At 37.8% G+C, this 19,661-nt stretch overlaps 1 protein-coding gene across 3 annotated transcripts in view; it reads left to right on the top strand.

Annotated features, from left to right (window-relative positions):
* Positions 1–19,661, top strand: part of LOC107020739 (K(+) efflux antiporter 6-like) — a 42,047-nt gene that overhangs the window by 15,666 nt on the left and 6,720 nt on the right. For all 3 annotated transcript variants that reach the window (XR_003578500.1, XM_015221218.2, XM_015221217.2), the window contains exons 8-18: positions 3,087–3,158; positions 3,247–3,330; positions 3,520–3,588; positions 5,200–5,277; positions 5,463–5,551; positions 7,051–7,147; positions 7,241–7,294; positions 7,437–7,532; positions 14,250–14,438; positions 14,727–14,804; positions 15,294–15,338. Coding sequence is in view for 2 of the 3 variants with exons in the window: in XM_015221218.2 (XP_015076704.1) it covers positions 3,087–3,158; positions 3,247–3,330; positions 3,520–3,588; positions 5,200–5,277; positions 5,463–5,551; positions 7,051–7,147; positions 7,241–7,294; positions 7,437–7,532; positions 14,250–14,438; positions 14,727–14,804; positions 15,294–15,338 (951 nt within the window). In the remaining variant the exon portion in view is untranslated. The remainder of the gene's footprint in view (positions 1–3,086; positions 3,159–3,246; positions 3,331–3,519; positions 3,589–5,199; positions 5,278–5,462; positions 5,552–7,050; positions 7,148–7,240; positions 7,295–7,436; positions 7,533–14,249; positions 14,439–14,726; positions 14,805–15,293; positions 15,339–19,661) is intronic.

The raw sequence follows: 19,661 nt of genomic DNA, 5'->3' as shown, positions 1-19,661 counted from the left end.
AATATTGTCTGCTGAATCATCCAATTCCAGCCAAAAAAGTCGTTTGCACTGGTGACTGGCTGAAAATATTTCGTTACAATTATAGCATAATCCTTTAGCTCTTCTCGCTGCCATTTCTGTACTAGTTAATCTCTTGACCAAAGGGGTCTGGTTGCTGGTGTTGGTATTAAATGAATTGATTAAACTCGTGGCAGATTTTGCCAAGTTTAGACTTGTCTGGGACTGCTGCCCTTTTTGCAGTTGTTGTTTTTGGTCTAACGCCCTGGCTATACTCATAGCTGTTGATAAGTGAGGTGGTTTGAGCAATTGCACGTCCAATTTGATTGAATCATCCAACCCTGCCATAAATATTCCCACGTGCAAGTGTTATGGAATAAGCTCATCAGCCCTAGCCAACTTTTCTTGAAATTGACGTTGATAAAGTTCAACCCTACCAGTTTGTTGGAGCGTGACTAATTCACCTCCCAGGTTGCTGCTTTCAGGACGTCCAAATCGCAAGAAACATTGTTTTTAGAAGTCTCCCCAACTCATTGGCCCCTTTGCTCGTTTAAGCTGATAATACCATAATTGTGCTTCTCCCAACATGTGAAATCCAGCCACTCCAACCTTTTCTGCATCTGCTGTATGTTGATTTTCAAAAAACTACTCACAACGATATGCCCAAATATGTGGGTCGTTGGTTCCATCATGAGTAGAAAATCCATCCTTGCATACCTTGGTATTGTCGAATTGGAATTACCACTAGTTTGACGATTATGGTTAGTTGGTTTAATAGGCAGTGTATTGCCTCTAGGAGCCGGGTTTGTTGATTTACCAATTGTCAGGGCATTACTTGATTCTGCCCCCTGGACTACTGGTGTTGTAGAGGGCAATTCCCAGGCTAGAAAATTGTTCTTGAATAACTTGGACAAAATCTTTCACCAAGACGTTATTCCATAGCTGCAAGTTTAGAGTCCATTAGTGTTTCTGTAATCGCATGCTGTTCTTGAAACCTGGAATTGATCTCATCGCGAAATTTGGAATTGATCTCATCTCCCATTGTGTTAGGCTCTGATACCAAATTGTTTGGATTCTTAGAGAAGGATCGAGTCACAGGATGATGAACAGGAAAATCTAAATCAATTGACTTCGGCTTTCCTTTGCCTTTGTTCGAATTCCTAGATCGACCCATTTTTGTATATAACTTCAGCTCGTTGAACGGAGGCTGAAACCTTAGAGTTCAATGGAAGAGAGAAATGGGATCTCTTGCTTTTTTCTGAAATATGACTTAACCGATTTATTCATCCAAAGCCCCTTTAAATAGGAGTCTTATTACATCAATAGAAAATCTAATTCTTATGAAAGTTGGAGACCTAAATCGTATTCCAAACTAATAACTATTACTTAACCTAATCCATAATATAAACCCTATTCTAGAATAATAAATAAAGCTACTAAATAAATAACTAAATACTTGAATTAACTTCCAACGCACATCCACAACAGACAATGTCTTCTTTTTTTTTTTTTTAAATCTCTGACAAGGTAACAGACTCTATATAAATCATCAGCACATAGTGCTGGAAGTCAAAATTACATCATTGAGTCTACACCCAAAAGAGTAAAAACAATACACTAACACTTAATCCTATCTTATCTTACAAGGATCCTAGGATGTCTACTATAAAATTGGGTAATCTATATACTCTGAGCTGCACTAATACCAAAAACTTATAAGCAATTCATTTTTAACTTTTGCAGAGAACTACTATTGCCTTCAAAACACCTAGAGTTTCTCTCTTTCCAAATGGTCCACCATATTACTGCTGGGACGATTCTCCATCTGTCTTTCTTAGTGCTACCACCATTCTCAAAATTCCAGCCAGTTAGTGCCTCCCCTGTTCTTCTCAGCATCCTCCACCTTATTCCTCTGAAGCTGGTAAATAGAAATCGAACCTGTCTAACCACTTTACAATGAAGAAACAGATGGTTAGTCTCTACATATCCCGACATAAATCACATCGGGAGCACATATGTATGCTTCTGTAGATTCTCCTGAGTTAAAATAGCTTCTTTCACACTCAACCAAGTGAAAACAGCAACTTCGTATGGAATCTTTACTTTCCAGATAAGCTTCCAAGGTAAATATTTGATCTGAGAACTCATCTGATTCGTGTCTTTATAGGCTGAGCTTACAGTAAAAATGCCCTTGCTGTGGCATTTCCATCTTAGAGTGATCCAATGCTTCTTGGTTGGAGAAGATGAGAAATGGTGGTCATTGGTGGGTTAGTTGTTGATAATAAAAATTGGTTGTATTGTGTTCATGATTTAAGGTGAAGGCATGCAGAAGTGATGATCAGCGATGAAAAGATTGTGATTTTGCTGCGACGGAGCGAAGGTGGAGAGGACTTTGGCAGCGGCGTTGACTAAGAGAAAGGGGGAGGGGCGAGGGAGAAGATGAAAAGATTTACCTTTTGTCCTTTTCTTTTTCTTTTTTTCTTTTAGTCATTTTTGGTATAATTTCCATATCACACACCTAATACGTGTGAGAATCACGTATTTTATCCAACTCAGTCGATAAGTTGCCACATGCTCCGTCAATGGTCAGAGGTTGTTAAAATACCTGTTTTGAACAGGTTTAGGGATCTGGATGAAACCCTGTGGAGTACAAGGACCGAGATGGCAATCCAGAATAAGGGTCTCCTAGGCTATTCAACCATTAAGTAACTAAGAGCATAAATTTTCATGTGATATTACAGAAACATCTATCATGAATTTATTGACTTGTACATGTTTGCATGCTGTTCTGGTTTGTTCTATTAAGTGTTAATGAGACATTATGTCCATTTGAGTGTTTTGAGATGTGTAGAAGTTTCAACACTTTGCTCTGCTTCCTATGATTATCACCAGCGGTTTAAAGGTGTTTCTTGGGTGTCACTGCTTTATGGCTATGATAAAGCATATTATAATTCTTATGGTAATTTAATATCATCTGTCTTTGGACGGTCATATAATATTGTGGTGCTAATGGTTTGGTGTTGTATTTTGATATGTTTTCAGTCTTCTTAAATTTATGTTTTTCTTATTTACTGTGGTAAAATTTTCAGGTTGAAACAGTTGCCCAATTCGGTGTTATCTTTCTTCTCTTCGCACTGGGCTTAGAGTTTTCCACAGCAAAGGTTGGATTTTGTTTCTTGAAGTGGAGACATTTTGTTGTTATATCTTATAAATTGAAAGAGGAAGTGCAATTTAACTTTGTAATTGCAGCTTCGCATCGTTCGAGCTGTTGCAGTGTTAGGGGGGTCTCTCCAGATAATTCTTTTCATGTGTTTGTGTGGAATAACAGCCTCGGTATGCAATTTTGGTTTTCAGCTACTTTGGAGCTATTGTTATGACTAGCTCAGCTTTAGTAATCTGCATCGCTGAAAAGCTTTTTAAATTTTATCTAAATGTCGGAGGCTCCAAATATGCAAATATAAGCTGTATGATTATTTCTTGCAATGATGTCAATTCGTCTTGACCATGGTTGTTCATTTGCAGTTATGTGGTGGGAAAGCATCTGAGGGTGTTTTTGTTGGTGTCTTCTTATCAATGTCTTCGACAGCAGTGGCAAGTCCTTGTGGATTTTGACTTTTATTTTCCAATTGAATTTAGTGGACCACCACGTATTTGTTCATGGACTCTTATAGCATCTTTTTCACAAGGGGTGAGAAATACAGATTTTACTGCCAAATAACTCAAGTTCATGTAAGGTGTATTTTACGAGAGAAATGGATTAGTTAACCAACCAGTAACAAGAAAAAACAAACTATTTTATAATTTAGAGAGAAGTAAGGAAATGTCACTTATTCTTTTGAAATTGGTAAGATTGTATTCTTCAGCATTAAGGGCATGCTGGGCACCACAAAAAGTGTCAGTTACAAGCTTCCTGTCAAATTTACAATCTGTCCATATCTACTATATACAACTGTTAACACCAAAAAAGTAAGGATACTAAACAATTCCATTTGACATAGTAGGCAGTGTCTCCACACTACATCACGATAGTCCCGCTAGTGATTGAATCTGCGGGACTTCATTCACAGGAAAGAGACTACTTTCCCCCAATTGACCTTCAACCCAGAGACTGCCTCAAACAGTACCAGTATCACCCTAATATATCTGATCTGTTCTGCTACAGGTTCACAAAAGATGATGGTGTCGTCTGCATAAAACATATGACTAGTGACAGCATATACCTAATTTTGAAGCCCTGAATCCATGTGTTTTGTGCTGCAATCCTCGTCATACTATCAAAACCCTCCATTGCCATAATGAAAAGGAAGGGGGATAGAGGGTCATCCTGACTCAGTCCCCTCTCTAATTCAAAACCCCCCACAAGTTCTCCATTTACAAGAACAGAGAACCTGACAATTTTAATGCATCTCTCAATCCACTTCAACCATCTACCTCCAAATCCCATCTGGTTAAGAATGCACAAATCATTTTTTATATTGGGTTTTTGACTCTATATAGTTGTTTTTACTAAATAGTAGGAGCTTGGTTTAGTGCTGGAAGACTGGAACTGGAAGTGATAGAATTTTAAAGAGAAATATGTTGAGTGAACAATTTTCAATACAAGTGCATTACAGAAAATTGTGGAATGAAATTCACTTAAATTCTGGCACAATCGCAAGAAAAGATGGCAAAAGCTTACAATTTAGTGGAAGTGATCGGATTTTAGAGAAATGCATTCTGAATGAATAATCTTAGAAACAATTATATTAGAGAAATTGTGGAATGGGCTCAATTCACTTAAATTTTAGATCACAAGAAAAGGTTATAAAATCTTACATTTCCTCTGCATCTAGTATTGTGCTTAATTTGTTGCGAAAGATGTAATTTCAAACATTGTTTCGGAATTCCCTTTTACAAAGAAACATTATTTCTTGGATATCCTCTGGGATTTCAGGCTATTTCAATCCTGTGTAGGTTTCTTTCTCCAAACACATTTTTCGTCTTAAATTGATAATTATAGATGTAATGGGAAAGTGGGAAAAGAATGAATGAGCATTTCATTTAAGCAGATTCTGTATTGTGAAGGAACCTTATCTTGAATCTTAAAAAGCTTTAATCCACTCGTTCAGCGTTGTTCGCAAAAGTATTGAATTAAACACATTGTGCAGTAGCTAGTAAATTATATTAACTTACTAAAGAATATTGTATCTTTCTGAATCACAGGTATTGAAATTTTTGATGGAAAGAAATAGTGTTAACACCCTCTATGGGCAAGTAACGGTTGGAATCCTTATTCTGCAGGTGCGACTTTCCTACCCATCTTTGTTTTTTGATGATATTACTATCATTAAAATATACTTCCCACATTTTTTTTTGCATGGATGGGTTATTAGTTATGCTAACAATTTTCAACGCCTTATTATTTGCCTGTTGTTTTTCATTTACAGTACTTCCTTCTGAACTTTTGAGATGTTTCTCGCTGACAGGATTGTACAGTAGGTTTGCTATTTGCCCTGCTTCCTATTCTTGGTGGTACTTCTGGTGTTTTTCAAGGAATGGCTTCCATGGCAAAATTGTAAGCAAAAGTGTTTGGAAAGTTTTATTTTGGAACGCCAAAGTTACCTTATAAAAAAAATGTTTTATTTTGGAACACGAAACACCATTATGCTATGCCATATTTGCTCTAACATAGTCTTCCAGTGTGCTAATGATTCATCATCCGTATCAGATTCTGATGCCAAGTAAAAGAATTCTCAAGTTATTCTTGTTACCTTATCTTAATTTCTAGTGTACCAAGTGCCGAAGTGCGTGACCATCTCCTAAAAGCTTAAGCTATTAGAGAGAGCACTCTTTTATTAGTTAATTGTATTCTCAACACGCCCCTAACATGCGGGCCTGGTACTTTTTCATGGGCCAAGCATGTGAAAATTCTTTTTGATATGGGTGGTGATGGAGATTCGATCTTAGGACTCAGCTTGCACTAATTCCACATTGAAGTGTGTGACCATCTCATTAAAAGCTTAAGTTGTTAGAGAGAACACACTTTTATTTGTTAATTGTATTCTCAACACTAAGCTAGCGTTTGATCATAGATTTTCAAATATTTTTGGCAAATATTATTTGAGTGAAAATTTGAGTGAAATTTCACCATGTGTTTGGTAGAAAAATATGATTTATACCCATAAGTTTTAAAACTATCAAAACCAACCATAAATTTGTATTACAAGTCAATTGGATCGTTGCAACAATAACAAATAGTGTCCATGACACTAGAGCAGTGTAGTAGTTTGGAGTGAGTGCAACATGTATCATTCCATACATCGTGAAGTAGACAAAGCACATGACTTTGTTACCCTGACCCGATTGTTCATCATTTTAATCAATAACCATATCATCATTTAATATTAACTGACGTAAAAAATTATGTAATACAACGCACACAACTACTGTAGAGGGTGTTTTTGTAAAAGATAAATTTTAGGACTTGGGTGTAAAATTTCAATTATCAAAAGATCCCAAATAATGAGAATTGGCCCAAAAACTAGAAAAAACTAGTATTTGGGATATTTGCCAAATAATGACAAATTGTATAGACAAACATTATTAGCTAAATTTTTCCCAAATATTATTTGAGAAATCCATGGCCATACGGGCCCTAAGCATGAATATAGACACGTTTGGGTTAACTACTGTCCTGCATTAGATGGACTTGTGTGACCAAATAGAAGTCATCTACTGAATCATTTCATCTTAGTTTGGACCTGATATTGCTGGTGTAGCTTTCATTTGATGTTCCAAACTAACTTGTCATGCTACGTCATGCTGTTATTTTCACCATAAGCATATTTTTATGGGGGCCTAAGACGTATATCTGATATAAAAGAGAGACGAACTAAATATTCTGGGGCTCATTTCATTTTGTTGTATATACAATTAAAATTCTGTTTTTGATTATCCCTCTCTACCTGCAAATTTTTTTCCTGATTTTCGTTTTGACTTTCCGACGCTATTAAATTTATTGAATGTCTTAGAGATACATCATTCCCTTAATTTGCGACGTGCTTTGGATTACAGATTGGTGGTTCTGGTAATGTTCTTGACCATTTTGTCAATGTTATGCCGCACTTGCGTACCTTGGTTTCTTAGACTGATGATAGGCCTATCATCACAGGTGACTTTACCTCTGCTTGAATAACGCATGATTACTGTCACAATGGTTTCCTTGGGTTACTTTGAATCTCTGATTTACTAGAACATTATGCAGACTAATGAACTGTACCAACTTGCATCTGTGGCTTTCTGCTTGCTTGTTGCTGGGGTTTGTCTTCCTTTCCTATCACTCTGACTTCCCTTTTTCCTTTAACTATTCATCCTGATAGCTTTTCAATTAATCGCTTCTCAAGCATATGCTAGTAGTAAGCACACATGGCTGAATAAAATGAGTTGTTGCATCTTGTCAGTGTAGTGATAAGCTGGGTTTAAGTCTCGAACTGGGTTCTTTTGCTGCTGGAGTGATGATATCAACTACTGATCTGGCTCAGCATACTCTTGAACAGGTACAACCTTATGTACTTTACATGCGCCCACTGCCTTTTGGTCTTAAATCTTCCATTGTTTGCCAGGGTCCTTTTCAGCCTGCATAGGGAGTGTACATCCGTGTAAAGAGAAGTGTTATTTACCTTATCAAAAGAAAAAGAATAAGAAAAGAGAGGGTTATTGGGAGAATCTGTATTTCCTAAAGAACTCCTAATTTACCTTAGAATTCAATCCTTTGGTATAAAGCCTACGATGAATAGAGAGCTAGATTTAGATAATTATATAACTGATCTTACTAGTTTGGGATTGGATACATAGTTGATTGATTTACTGGCTGCTTTTTCTCATGAAATAGAATAAGTTGGCCTGAATATAAAGGACGTATGCTACTCAAGGTTTAAGATCCTCAATTCACAATTAGCTGTATCAAATTGTTAAAATTTCCACTGGATTCAAAGAGTTCAGAATTCATGATCACCCTGGTAGTTCTTTATCAACTAAAATTTGTCAACATCTTGATTGTTTCAAACCTAAAAGTTGGAAAACATTACTGTGAAATTTAAAATCCTTAAAATTGAATTTCAGAATCCTCTTCCTTATCTAAAGGCATTTAAGTTACAAACACCAGTTGTTCGAAACTATTGGATTGTTTGGGCCACCTGATGCTCCTCATGTTCTGAATTTCTAGAGCTTGGGATCGAGCTTTGATGAGCATCACTTTTTATGCTCTCACTTTTTCCAGATATAGAAGCAATGTTCATGTGGCCAGTGGCTTAAAAGATGTTTTGTGCTGCGCTTTGGATTGCATCCTGGTGCAAGGAAATCTGCTTGGTGTCGGATATGAGAGGTGTATGCCACTCGAACTGCATGCTCAAACTGGTTGAGTGTACTCAATTTCAGAAGATGAAAACTGGGAGTTGGAGGATGTGGAAACCCTTCTCATACAAAAAGAAGCCTCTTCTCTTGACAAAGAATGGATGAAACAGTTTGGTACACCAATATTTAATCAAGTTGAGCAAAATGCCTGGGGTGAATTTTCAAGGGCATGAAGAGGAGGTCTCGAAGCTTTTGATGCAAATAGACAGTAGCAAACACAAGAAAGATGGAGCAGGACACTGATTTTAAGAAATCTAGGTTCAACGGTGCTTAAGAACAGAAAGGCCTAGTAACCTTTGATGTGAAATTCAAAAGCAATGGCCATAAAAGCTAGGGAGGAGTTTGATGGCAATTGATCCATGAATTTCAAATTAATATCATTGAATATAAGGGGGCTGAATGGAAGGGATAAAAGAAGACTAGTGAAGTTTGGTTCTGGATTGGAATGCATACATCATCTGTTTCCAGGAAACAAAACTAGAGGGGGACATGAAGGATTTGGTTAAACAAATTTGGGGAGGTAGATGGGTGAGTATGCTACTTCAAGAGCTAGTGGCACAAGAGGGAGAATTTTTCATCTGTGGGATAGCAGAGCATAGAAAGTGCAGGTTCTGTAAACTGGAGCTCACACTATCCTGTGCAATTTTGAAGCACAACTTCAGGATTTCTCATGCCATATTAGGTGTGTCTAGTTCTCCTAATTGTGACATTGGAAGAAGAGTAGTCTATGATGAAAGCAGTGCAGTCAGTGGTTTGATGGAAATGTCAGGGCTTTAATATCTCCGGGTACCCCTCAGAGAGGAGTTGCACAGAAAGATAATGGAGTTCTGACTTGATAGAAAGACATGAACCTGATTGATCTTAATTTGGAAGGTGGTAACCAACTGATTGCCTCTAGGATTGGCAAAATTCTTATTTCAGAAGAATGACCAACTAGTACAGTAATATCAAACAGAGCCTAAATGCCTAATGCAGAGAGTGTTTCCAGATTGCTCTCCAGTAGCATTGCAATGTGGGAACTGGGAGCAAAGAAAATTTATTACAAGTTTGAAAAGTGATGGTCGGGGATTCAAGGCTTTGTTGACAGGATCAGGAACTGGTGGAGCTCTTTTGTTAATTCAGGAAAGCCAGTATACATTCTGGCTTGCAAATTCAGAGCCCTCGAAGCAAAGCTTAAGGAATGGAGTAAAAGTTACCAAGAAAATCTGAGTTTCTCAGAAAGGAGTCTACTTGGAAAATTGCCTGATTGGATGCAATTCTTGATAATAGAATTATGATTGAGGAGGAGGTTGTAAAGAAGACTGCAGTATTGGTAGAGTGTGAGGACTTCATCAAACATGAAGAAATTGCTTGCTGACAGGTCTAGAACAGTAGGACACTATGGCTAAAAAAAGGAGACAAACACTAAGTTGTTCCACAACACAGCGAATGCTCACAAGATATAACAACATTGATCAGTTGGTCATTCAAAGGGAAACAACTGAAGATCCAGCAAGAATTAAGGAGGCGATTATTGATTTGTTCGAGAATTTTACACAGAAACAGAGAGATGGAGACCTACTTTCTCTTTTGTAAACTGCTATTTCAGCGGAAGAAAAGGAGGCATTGGAAACCAGTTTTTAAAGGTAGGAATTCTTTTAATGCTTGAAGCTGTGTCTAGGAGATAAAGCCCCAGAGTGTGATGGCTTTACTATGGTTTTAATCCTCAACTGTTGGGAAATTTTAAAGCAGGATATTATGGAAGCATTTTGGTTTCATGAGCAGGACGTCTGTGAAAGGAACTTAATGCAACTTTCATAGCTCTAATCCCCAAAAGAAATGAGCTTTTGTAATTAAGAGACTTCAAACAATCTCAGCTATCTCCTTTTGCTATAGGCCGATAGCTTTCTCCCTCCCTTCACCTCAGCTCCCTTCCACAAACATGGGGGAAAATAGGATTTATTTCCATGCCGGTATCAAGTCATTCGATATTACCCAGATGGACATCTGGCGAGGAAGTCTGGTTTGATTTGGTGGAGCTAGTAGAAACATGATCAGAAGAATAACTCTTAGCAAAAAAGTGATGGAGTGGATTTGTTTTGTCCTGAAAGAAGCCTCAAACGACAACAAGAATTCTGTGAGGCAATGGAGAATGAAGGACCAATCCAAACGGTAGAGTATTTTAGTACAAGGAAGTTTTATGCTCATGGAAGATTTATGAGTCTTGTCTCTAAAGGAGCTGACAGAGCTGTAGTTATACTGCCAGAAGCTTTCAGTGCTTGTTGGAAAGACATTGCACTCAAGATAGGAAACTTCATTAATTACTCACCACCAAGAAAATCAAAAGCTCCTCACAGAATGGTTGATACTAACTCCTCGTATGCCAAGGTTGTTGAGAACAGTAAATGGCAGTCATATACTTTTAAAGTTCCAGAAAGCAAAAGCCAGTTGGTTTCCACTACTGCTATAATCAAGTACGACAGACGTTTGCTTGATGTATCACAGGCTAAGTTGCGCGGACTCTTCATTTTTGCAGGTGAACCCGTCTCGGCACGACTCTGGTGCGGGTGCGGGTGCGGGGTGCGTGTCGGATTCGGTCAATCTAATCCGGACGCTTTGACCGCGGCCGAGAAAAGATTGGGGAAGAAAAAATCAATTTCCGACGACGTAAAGAGTACAAAGCTTGAAAAAAGTACAGAGAAGAGAGAAGAGAAAATTATTTTTATGGCGACCACGCCGGCAAGTCGCCGGCGAATGAGAAGAGTTGACAGTTGAGAAGAGAGAAGAAGAAGAGTTGAGAAGAGGAAGAAGAAGAATTGAGAAGAGAGATGTACTTTTATTGAAACTTTCAAAAGCCTTTTTTCTAGGAACCAGCTTTTTTCTTGGAAGTTGGAATAAGTTTAAATATTAATTTTTTTTTTAATATTGACTTGTTATGTGGAGTGTGGAAGAGCCACATATAAAATCAATACAGCTTTTATTTTATTCACTCCATTTTAAAGTTAATAAAATCAATACAGCTTTTATTTTATTTTAAGGAAAGTTGAGGATATAAATCATGTAACAAGAATATAATTCATTTAATTTATGAAAAAAATATCTATGAAATTATAGTTTTACTATGAATTTATAATGAATCATAACTATATTTTTATAATATTGAAATTTTTAGCCGTATCCCCGCACCCGTATCCATACTCGGATTCGCACCCACGAATCTTAAAATTTGGATTTCGCCGAATCCGACTCTCGGATTCGCATCCGTCTCGGATACCCGCACCCGAGTTCGAGCAACTTAGATCACAGGAAACTTTGGCAAAATCTTGACTCTGAGGTGCTTACCCTCTCCGAGGTTAGGAAATGGGGATCATCAGCTTTGGAAGAAAGTTTTTGGGGTTAACATCTACGAGATGATAGAAAAGACTTTCCTTATTGAATTCCCCAATAGGAATATGGCTGAGCAGACACTTCAAGGAGGGTGGACCTGGAAGAAATCTAGGGTATGTATGGAATCAGTCATGGCGTCAATAAAAAAACAACTTCAACCAGATAAATCGATTGAAATATGCAAGTGGTACCTAGGAAAATGAAGGGAGATTCAATGCTGAGGAGAAAGGAGACAAGAAAGGGGAGAGTCGAGTCCACGAACAACAACAATTATCAAATTTTGACCCATCAATCAATGGGGATCTGTGGGAAGTAGAAGATGTATCTGTAGTATAAGCAGAACAGGACGAAGCACTTCTGGAGAAGGAGCCAGTAGCGACTGCTTGGGTAAGACAAAATTTGCTTAAACTCAGTATGATGTTCGGAATTGACTTTAAAGGCAAGAGAAGGGAACTCTTGAACTACTCATGCAAATTGATGGGAGTAGGCAAGCGAGAAGAATGGAACCAATCACAGATATCAAGAAAATCAGAAGCCGCTAGAACTGAAAAATCTGATCACCTTTGATATAAAATATAAAAGTGGTGGAGGCACATCAAAGGAGAAGGGGAAAACTCAGAATGACCAATGAAGCTAAAAATAGGTTCATGGAACGTGAGGGGATTGAATTATCATGGGAAGAAAAGAATCGTCAAGAACCAACTTTTAGACGGGAAAGCAGACATAGTATTTTTGCAAGAAACAAATTAGAAGTAAACTGTCAGGATCACATTAAACAGATCGGGGGAGGAAGATGGATAAAGTTTGTTTGTCTGGAAGCCAGTGGTACCAGAGGAGGAATAATCATGATGTGGGATAGTCGGAGATTACTCATTTACAATATGTAAATGACACTTTTATTTTCTGTTATGCCAATGAGGAGAAACTTAAGTTTTTGAGGTGATTCTGGTTCTGTTTGATAGTGTTTCTGGACTTCACATCAATTGGAGGAAGAGCTCCCTATTACCTATCAATAATCCACAAACATGGAACACTTCAATTTTTCCCTGGCCACTGTCTGCCTTGGTATGTCTTTTAGGAAAAGTCAAAATCCAAGGAAATTTGGAAATGTATCAGCGAGAAATGTGAGAAGAAACTAACTTGGTGGAAGTCTTCAGTATCTGTATTTGGGAGGAAGACTTGTACTTATAAACGCTGTGTTAGATGCCCTCCGTACATATATGATATCTTAGTTTTCATGTCTAACTAGAGTTATTTAAGGACTAGAAACCATAAGATATTTCCTTTGGCAAGGAGAAACAACGATGATGAAGGCTTTCATTTGGTAAAATGGTAGGTTTAAACAGTGAGCAAAAAGAAAGGGGGACTGGGAATAGGAATCTGAAGTTCTGGAGCAAAATATGAGGAAATGAACAAAAGGAAACACAGGAATTCCAGATGATTCGAGAATATGAGTAGGATTGATGGCAAAGGATAGAAGAAGATGGAGAATTGTCCTGGCTAGTATTTGGTGGACAATCTGGAAACATAAGAATTCCAGATGTTTCGAGAATATGAGCAACTCTATTCAAAAGATCAAGTTGAACTGTATTTTGCTCTGTTTTTGGTGTCAATACTCCTACTCAGGAGAAAGTGTAGAAATTCTTGATGTGCTATATTCAATTTAGATTATCAGAATAGCTTCAGTTTCTGAGAGTCAAATTGTATATATGGTTTCAGTATAATCCATGTGCTGTCCTGTTCATTTATAGAAATACACACAAGATACCAGTTTCAAAAAAAAAAAAATTCCAAGGATTCGAGCACCCTTGTTATCAAAATCTTTTCTCGACCTCTAGTTAATTGTTCCATCATGATTTTTCGTTCCCGGCACTTCTTTTTTCAATTGGATTGAGATTTAAGATGGCATGAGAAAATAGTCTTCCAGCTTTGAGAACATCCTAGTTTTGATTGGGATTTTGATGTGCTATATTCAATTTAGATTGTCAGAATAGCTTCAGTTTCTGAGAGTCAAATTGTATTTATGGTTTCAGTATAATCCATGTACTGTCCTGTTCATTTATAGAAATACACACAAGATACCAGTTTCAAAAAAAAATAAAAAATACAAAGATTCGAGCACCCTTGTTATCAAAATATTTTCTCCACCTCTAGTCAATTGTTCCATCATGATTTTTTGTTCCCGGCACTTCTTTTTTCAATTGGATTGAGATTTATGATGGCATGAGAAAATAGTCTTCCAGCTTTGAGAACATCCTAGTTTTGATTGGGATAAGTGGAAGAAGAGTGGGTGATTCATCATCATTTTTGTTGAGCCCTGAATCCTCAGCATTCACATCTGAGTGAAAAGTTGCTGCAAAAGTTTCAGGAAAAGTTTAGACGTGCTGAAATTTATGTTCTCAGTCTTAAACTAGTTCTTAGTTTCTGCTTAGATTGTTGTGTCATATCCACATGTCATGGGTCTTGCCTCTTAGTGGTATTTTCATTTGTTGCAGGTTGAACCAATCCGGAACTTCTTTGCTGCTCTTTTCCTATCCAGCATTGGAATGCTTATCCATGTTCATTTTCTCTGGAATCATATCGATATTTTACTGGCAGCTGTTATATTGGTCGTCATCATAAAAACTATTGTGGTTGCTGCAGTGGTCAAGGGTTTTGGCTACACAAACAAAGCTGCACTTCTTGTAAGTAGTCCAAATTGTTTTGCTAGAGAGTTTGCTCTAGTGGTTAGGTCCCGTTCACCTCCAACCAGGAGTTCGGGTTGACCCGTGTCATCAAGGAGATTAAGTGGAGAATACCACAGTGGCCCCTGGGCAGGAGGGTTTGGATGTGAAGGGTTTCCAAATGATGTATTCAGAACTGTTTATGTCCACCTAAAAAATGTTTAATGTCCTATATATAACAGTTGTTGAACTCTGTATTTGTTCCTCTGGTTTTGCATTACAAGTTCTTTGTCTGAATGGTATGTCCAGGTTGGTATGTCTCTGGCTCAAATAGGGGAGTTTGCATTTGTTCTTCTCAGTCGCGCTTCAAATGTTCATCTAATTGAGGTAGTGGTTAATTTAAAGTACTCTGCTCCGCAAAAGTAAATTTTTTTTCTGTTAGTTTGTATGCTAATATGATGTCATTGTGAAAAAAAAATTCTTTACTTTGTATGCTAATATGATGTTGTGTTATTTTAAGTAGCATTAAGGAGGAACTTTTGTTTAGGAGATTGGGATTACAGATTATTTTATATATTTGAAGGGTAGTCCCTGGTTTCTAATTTCCTTTTGCACTCATGAGGTCCCTCTTTGTAGAGAGATTGGTTGTTCTTACTAGAAACCGGTATCTTGTATATGGGGTTTCCTCTTTCACATAAACAAAATAACTTACCTTATCGACAAAGGAAATCTTTGTGACATATGAAATCAAAATTTATCAAGTCAAATTACTCGTAATGCTTTGCTTGTTGCCACTTCTTTATGTATTTTTAATCTAGGTTGATGTTATGAACTGATGACCTTGAGATGAGTGATGGAATTTGGTCACTGCTGCAGGGTAAAGTGTATATGCTGCTTCTGGGAACAACTGCACTTAGCCTGGTATGTAAAATGTGTTGCTCTCTCCATTTTTGACAATAATAGAAATGTGCCTTTAGTCTCGCTTTTGTGACTTCTATAGATTCTCACTAAGTCTGTTTTGGTTGTTGGCATTTATGTTAAATGGGTTCTGGGCATTGCATCTCCGAACATACTGTACTTTTTGAGTGTTTGAGATACATGGTGAAAACTTTCCTTTGTGCATCCTTTGGTTGTGAGCACAAGTCTTGATGCGCTAATGGAAGGGCATAGCATTAATCTGCCTCTATATATATATATCGTTTTGGATGGTTTATGCTTCGATGAGTAAAGTAATTCTATAAAAGTGTCCGTTTGCATGGACCGGGATGTGGAAAGTGGACCGATTCAATGAATGCTTTTTATTTAACTGGCTGATTCAAAGGTGCTGTTGTTGCATGCTCAATACCTGTGCTGTTTTGAGAGAGCAGCTGCATCTGAAAGATGCTTCAGACTTGTGGCAATTTTGCATGCTGAACTTAAGAGTTGAATTAAGGGGTTTCCTTGACTACATTTTGGTAGGGTTAGTATTGGAAATTCTTGAGCGATGATTTGGATTAAAAATATAAAGATTGAAGCTTCTTCCTAGATATCTTTACCAATATTAGCTGCATTGATATTAGTCCACTGTACATTGTGTGGCCAAATTCAAGGTGAGTTAGCTGCAGACAGGTTTATTTGCAGAAAAGGGGCACTAGAAGTTTCTAAATGGAATGACAAAATGTTTGTAGATTACATAATCTATTTTCCCTCTGTTTTAGCCCAAAACAAATAAAAGGGTTCCCACATAAGTTTATTGAGGTCAAATATAGAAGGAAAGGAAAGAACAAAAGTAGAATGTGAGAGTATCATTAAGTTGTATATCTTGTGAAAAATGCTCAGGCACAAGAATCGAGGTCAACCTGCCTGTAGTTTGAATTTCAAATCAGTTTCCTTTTCTGGGGGACTTTTTCCGGTAAGATGTTAAAGTCTTGCTCAACAGGGGAAAATAGCATTTACTACAGTGCTGGTTTTAAGTCGTATGAGATCACAAAATGTCAAACGGAAGCAGAATCATTGTACGAATGGTTGGAACAGAGGAGATACCTATTGCGGAGAGTTAAAATCAGCCAATAAAGTCCTGAGATGCTAACACCAGTATTTATTGAAGCATCAAAGGAACAGGGAAATGTAGTTAGGAGATAGAAACAAAGACCGCTTCTCAGAGTTTTTTTTGCACTCATAAAAACAAAAAGAATGGAAGATACATCAGCTTTATAGCCATACAACGACAAAACAAAGCAGTAATTTCAGTGGGGGATGGGGGAACATTGCTCACAAAATAGCGAAGTTCATATATGAACCAGAAAGAATACAGGAGCAGCAGCAAGTGTCTACTAAGAAACTTGAATCTTCATACAAAAATGCCTTCAAGTCTACTAGATGACAGAGAGCACAAAGAAGGCGAAGATACGAAACAGAGCAAGTGGCATCAAGATCTCTGGAGAGACGAAAACCTCCAACAGGGATCTACTGAACAGGTGCATAGACGGCAAGTCTCAACATGGCTCCTCTGAAATGCCATAACTGGACGATGTGAGAAGATGGGCAAAAGTAACACCTGGAAGACACAGAGGCATCAATGTATATGCTATGAATGACAGCATGTTTCTGTTCAAGTTCCTGTCATAAAAGACAGCATAGCACGCTATGGAGGGGGAATGTTCTTGGAGGAGAATGCCACTGAAGCTAGAATGGTAATAACCAACTATCGGATGCTGGCCAGTGGAAATCAGGAAGGACTGGGTATGGATCAGAGTTTTAGGGCTTTCTCTGAATCTGTGGTCAGAGGAAATCTTTAAACTGAGCGAAGAGAGATGCGGAGGCTTTATCGAGATGGAAGAGGAGACCACACTGAACATTTGTCTTCATTGGGCTCGTATCAAGGTGAAGGGAGATGAAGCAAGAGTTCCGAGAGAGATGGAGGTTACTAGTGAAGGGAGATCAAGCAAGAGTTCCGAGAGAGATGGAGATTAACAGTGAAGGTTTCGTCTACCAAATTCCGATATGGTGTGAGACGTCGGTGATGGTAAAGAAAGAAGAGACGAAGGAGGATTCAAGGTGTTGTACAGATGACAATCCATAGCATGAATCCTTTCTGGTGAAAGAAGTGACGTTTCCACAGCTGTCACATGTGGGGACATCCAAGGAAGGTGGCTTGAAAACTGTAACACATGGAAGGGGGAAAAGGGTCTCCTCAGCAACTTTGGGCCAAATTGAAAGAACAGATCAATTGGGCCTATACTGGACCCAATTACTATTTTCCAATATAAAGGCTCTAATTCAGAAGCCCAACTGGTGCACATAATAAACATCGAAATATTGGCCAATACACAAGACAACACAATTTCTAATAGCGGTGAAGAGACGGGGAACCTGTTAGGAGAAGGAGAAACTCGACTAATTGATTGCATACAAATGAAGACAATTTGGAGTAGATTTCCGAGGATGTGAAAGAAACATCAAAAGAATTATTGTTGAAGATAGACAACAACAAGCAAGAAAGTGCAGTGAAAAGAGGGGAATCATTTTTTCTTTTGACAAAGGTAACAAGTTTTTATATAAATCTTCAGCACTAAGGCTGGGATCCCAAAAATTTACATCACAGAGTCTACATACAACTGAGTAGGCTCAGCAACCCAAAAAAGGAAAATCGATCTCTAGGTCCTATCTCATCTTACAAGGATCCTAAGATGTCAATCGCTACAGGATCATCTATATATTTCGAACTACACCAATAGCAAAAAGTGATAATGCAGTTCATTTTAATCCTATGAAGAGGACTGCTGAAACTTTCAAAACATCTCGAATTTCTCTCTTTCCAAATGGTCCACCATATCACTGCTGGGACAATTTTCCATCTGTTTTTGTCTGTGCTACCACTCCCCATATAGTTCCAGCTTACTAGAGCCTGACCTGACCTTTTAGACATAGTCCACCTTATGCCTCTAAAATTAGTAAACAAGTTCCATAGATGGCTAGACACTTTACAGTGTAAACAAGTTCCATAGTTGGCTAGCCACTTTACAGTGTAAAATCATATTGTTGATTATCTCTGCCTTTTGCTCACAAAAAAAAAACATCTTGGACACATTTTTATGCCCTTCTTCATGAGGTTTTCTTGAGGTAGAGCAGCCTCTTTCACTACCATCCAAGTGAACACTGTCACTTTGTAGGGAATTTTACTTTCCATATAAGCTTACAGGGCAGGAAACTGATTTGAGTCATCATCTGATTCAAAATCTTATAAGCAGAGTTGACTGTGAATAAACCGTTGTCTTGGCACTTCCATCTGAGAGTATCATCTCCTTCCTTTGGTCCTGTATACTGATCTAAGGTGCCATAAAATTCAGCTAGTCTTTCCACCCTTGAGGAGTCCATACTTCTTGTAGAGTAGACTCCTGTTGCTGATTTAGTAGGCAAATATCTGGAAAAAGTTGCTTGAGACTGCCGTGTCCTAACCAATCATCATCCCAAAACATGATCTTCCGTCCACTCTTTACATTGAAGCTTGTTCTTTTAAAGAAAACATGCCCCAAGTTTCTGATTGACCTCCACAGACTGATGCCGTAAGCAGAAAATACTTATTTTGTGTTCCAGAAATCTTCCTTCTCATATTTTGCTTGGATCACCCTCACCCACAAAGTCTCCACTTCTTTCGGGAATCTCCACAGCCATTTTATAAGCAAGGTTTTTTTATGTTTTGTCAAATTTCTGATGCCTAAATCCCCCTGTTTTTTTTGATAGGATTACAGTCTTCCCTTCAACTAAATGGAATCCTTTATACTCCTTTTCTCCATTCCACAAAAAATTTCCTCCTTATGGCATCAATTCTTTCCTTTACTTTAGCTGGAATAGGGAAAATTGTCATCAAATAAGTTGGCAAGGCATCCAAGACTGAATTGATCAAAATTAATCTCCCTTCTCTTGACAAGTATTGTGCTTTTCATCTAGACAGTCTCTTCTCACATCTCTCCACCACTCCATTCCAAATTTCTCTGACTTTGCTCTTTGCTCCTAGAGGCATCCCCAAATAGATAGTTGGCAACTGCCCTATCTCTCCTCCCAAGACTTCTATAAGTTGTTGGATTCTATTCACCTCATTGATTGGGAAAATGTGACTTTTCCTCCAATTGATGTGCAGACCAGAAATTACTGCAAAAAGTATGAGCCAATAATAAAAATATAAGGGGTGTATGAGTTGAAGAGGCTATTGATAGATTCCAATTCATAAGTAATTGCAGCAGAATTTTTTTTTTTTTTTTGGGT

The sequence above is a fragment of the Solanum pennellii genome, chromosome 5 (assembly GCF_001406875.1).
Source record: "Solanum pennellii chromosome 5, SPENNV200".
Classification (NCBI taxonomy): Eukaryota; Viridiplantae; Streptophyta; class Magnoliopsida; order Solanales; family Solanaceae; genus Solanum; species Solanum pennellii.
The sequence above is the reverse complement of the archived record's forward strand: the minus strand, read 5'-3'. Positions and strand labels throughout refer to the sequence as shown.